This window comes from Procambarus clarkii, chromosome 48 (assembly GCF_040958095.1).
Source record: "Procambarus clarkii isolate CNS0578487 chromosome 48, FALCON_Pclarkii_2.0, whole genome shotgun sequence".
NCBI lineage: Eukaryota > Metazoa > Arthropoda > Malacostraca > Decapoda > Cambaridae > Procambarus > Procambarus clarkii.
In genome coordinates, this window is record NC_091197.1 from 30,463,869 (window position 1) to 30,466,491 (window position 2,623).

At 62.2% G+C, this 2,623-nt stretch overlaps 1 protein-coding gene across 1 annotated transcript; it reads left to right on the plus strand.

The window, feature by feature from the left end:
- Positions 1-454: 454 nt before the first annotated feature.
- Positions 455-2,308, plus strand: LOC123764901 (mucin-21-like). The gene is made up of 2 exons (XM_045753099.2): positions 455-718; positions 1,133-2,308. Exons 1-2 carry the CDS (start codon positions 455-457, stop codon positions 2,306-2,308), a joined length of 1,440 nt encoding a protein of 479 aa, XP_045609055.2.
- Positions 2,309-2,623: the final 315 nt, after the last annotated feature.

Below are 2,623 nucleotides of genomic sequence, written 5' to 3' on the forward strand. Positions count from 1 at the left end.
GGAGGACCACCGGAGGACCACCAGGACCACCAGGACCACCAGGACCACCGGAGGACCACCAGGACCACCAGGACCACCAGGACCACCAGGACCACCGGAGGACCACCAAGACCACCGGAGGACCACCAGGACCACCAAGACCACCAGGACCACCAGGACCACCAGGACCACCAGGACCACCAGGACCAACAGGACCACCAAGACCACCAGGACCACCAGGACCACCAGGACCACCAAGACCACCAAGACCACCGGAGGACCACCAGGGCCACCAGGACCACCAGGACCACCAAGACCACCGGAGGACCACCAGGACCACCGCAGGAACACAACAGATGCAAGGCACATGAAATGATGAAATGGAGATTGAAGTGAGCATCGGGCTGCGTGGGAGGGCAGTCAGCAGACAGGCCGCAAGAGCATAGCCTTGAAGGGCGGTAGATTGGCGCGCAATATGGGGTACAGCAGAGCGGCCTGGCAGATGGCCCGTGTGTGGGAGTCCCTTCAGGTGGACAGCGGCCACCAGAGGGCCCCCAGCTGCGTCCACGGGCCCCCAGCTGCGTCAACGGGCCCCCAGCTGCGTCCACGGGCCCCAGGTGCGTCCATGGCACCCGCCCCGGACGCCCAGCTGCGTCCAGCCCTGATTTCCCCGCGCGGAAATTGGCGCTGCGAGCGGAGGAACATAAATATCATCACATTTTTGACAGAAAAATTGAAGGTGTGGGATTAGGAGGTGGATGAGGGCGTGGCCGGGGTCAGGGGGGCAGTGTCAGGCCAGATGGGGTCAGGGATAAGGAGTCAGGGGGGCGTGGCAGGGGTCAGGGCGGCAGTGTCAGGCCAGATGGGGTCAGGGATAAGGAGTCAGGGGGGCGTGGCAGGGGTCAGGGGGCAGTGTCAGGCCAGATGGGGTCAGGGATAAGGAGTCTGTGTTCGGCTCCCAGCAGGCCACAAGTGCATCTGGCTCCCAGCAGGCCACAAGTGCATCTGGCTCCCAGCAGGCCACAAGTGTATCTGGCTCCCAGCAGGCCATAAGTGCATCTGGCTCCCAGCAGGCCACATGTGCATCTGGCTCCCAGCAGGCCACATGTGCATCTGGCTCCCAGCAGGCTAAAGTGCATCTGGCTCCCAGCAGGCCACAAGCACATCTGGCTCCCAGCAGGCCACAAGCCCATCTGGCTCCCAGCAGGCCACAAGTGCATCTGGCTCCCAGCAGGCCACATGTGCATCTGGCTCCCAGCAGGCCACAAGTGCATCTGGCTCCCAGCAGGCCACATGTGCATCTGGCTCCCAGCAGGCCACATGTGCATCTGGCTCCCAGCAGGCCACATGTGCATCTGGCTCCCAGCAGGCCACATGTGCATCTGGCTCCCAGCAGGCCACAAGTGCATCTGGCTCCCAGCAGGCCACATGTTCATCTGGCTCCCAGCAGGCCACATGTGCATCTGGCTCCCAGCAGGCCACAAGCACATCTGGCTCCCAGCAGGCCACAAGCACATCTGGCTCCCAGCAGGCCACAGGCCCATCTGGCTCCCAGCAGGCCACAAGCACATCTTGCTCCCAGCAGGCCACAAGCACATCTGGCTCCCAGCAGGCCACAGGCCCATCTGGCTCCCAGCAGGCCACAGGCCCATCTAGCTCCCAGCAGGCCACAAGCACATCTGGCTCCCAGCAGGCCACAAGCACATCTGGCTCCCAGCAGGCCACAGGCCTATCTGGCTCTCAGCAGGCCACAAGCCCATCTGGCTCCCAGCAGGCCACAGGCCCATCTGGCTCTCAGCAGGCCACAAGCCCATCTGGCTCCCAGCAGGCCACAGGCCCATCTGGCTCTCAGCAGGCCACAAGCCCATCTGGCTCCCAGCAGGCCACAGGCCCATCTGGCTCTCAGCAGGCCACAAGCCCATCTGGCTCCCAGCAGGCCACAGGCCCATCTGGCTCTCAGCAGGCCACAAGCACATCTGGCTCCCAGCAGGCCACAGGCCCATCTGGCTCTCAGCAGGCCACAAGCCCATCTGGCTCCCAGCAGGCCACAGGCCCATCTGGCTCTCAGCAGGCCACAAGCCCATCTGGCTCCCAGCAGGCCACAGGCCCATCTGGCTCTCAGCAGGCCACAAGCCCATCTGGCTCCCAGCAGGCCACAAGCCCATCTGGCTCCCAGCAGGCCACAGGCCCATCTGGCTCTCAGCAGGCCACAAGCCCATCTGGCTCTCAGCAGGCCACAAGCCCATCTGGCTCTCAGCAGGCCACAAGCCCATCTGGCTCCCAGCAGGCCACAAGCCCATCTGGCTCCCAGCAGGCCATGAGGGGATAAGACATTACTGGAAATATAATAATTAGCTGAGAAAATAAACATCCTTCGAGAGGTTAAGGTGGGTGGCGGGTGGATGGGTGACCGTCAGGCAATGTCAGCCGTCGTCATGTTCTGCAACCGTGCACGTCAACCACGCTTAGCTGTAGGCCTGTTGCAAGGGGGGGGGGTCGTGTGCATGTCGTCTAAACTATAGGCCTATTGCAAGGGAGGTCTTGCAAAGGTCTTCATGTTAAAGTATTCTCATGAATGATGTATTTCACTTGAACATTACTGGGAAGAGTTTGGCTCTGTCAGCTATTACTGGAGTGTGAGTGT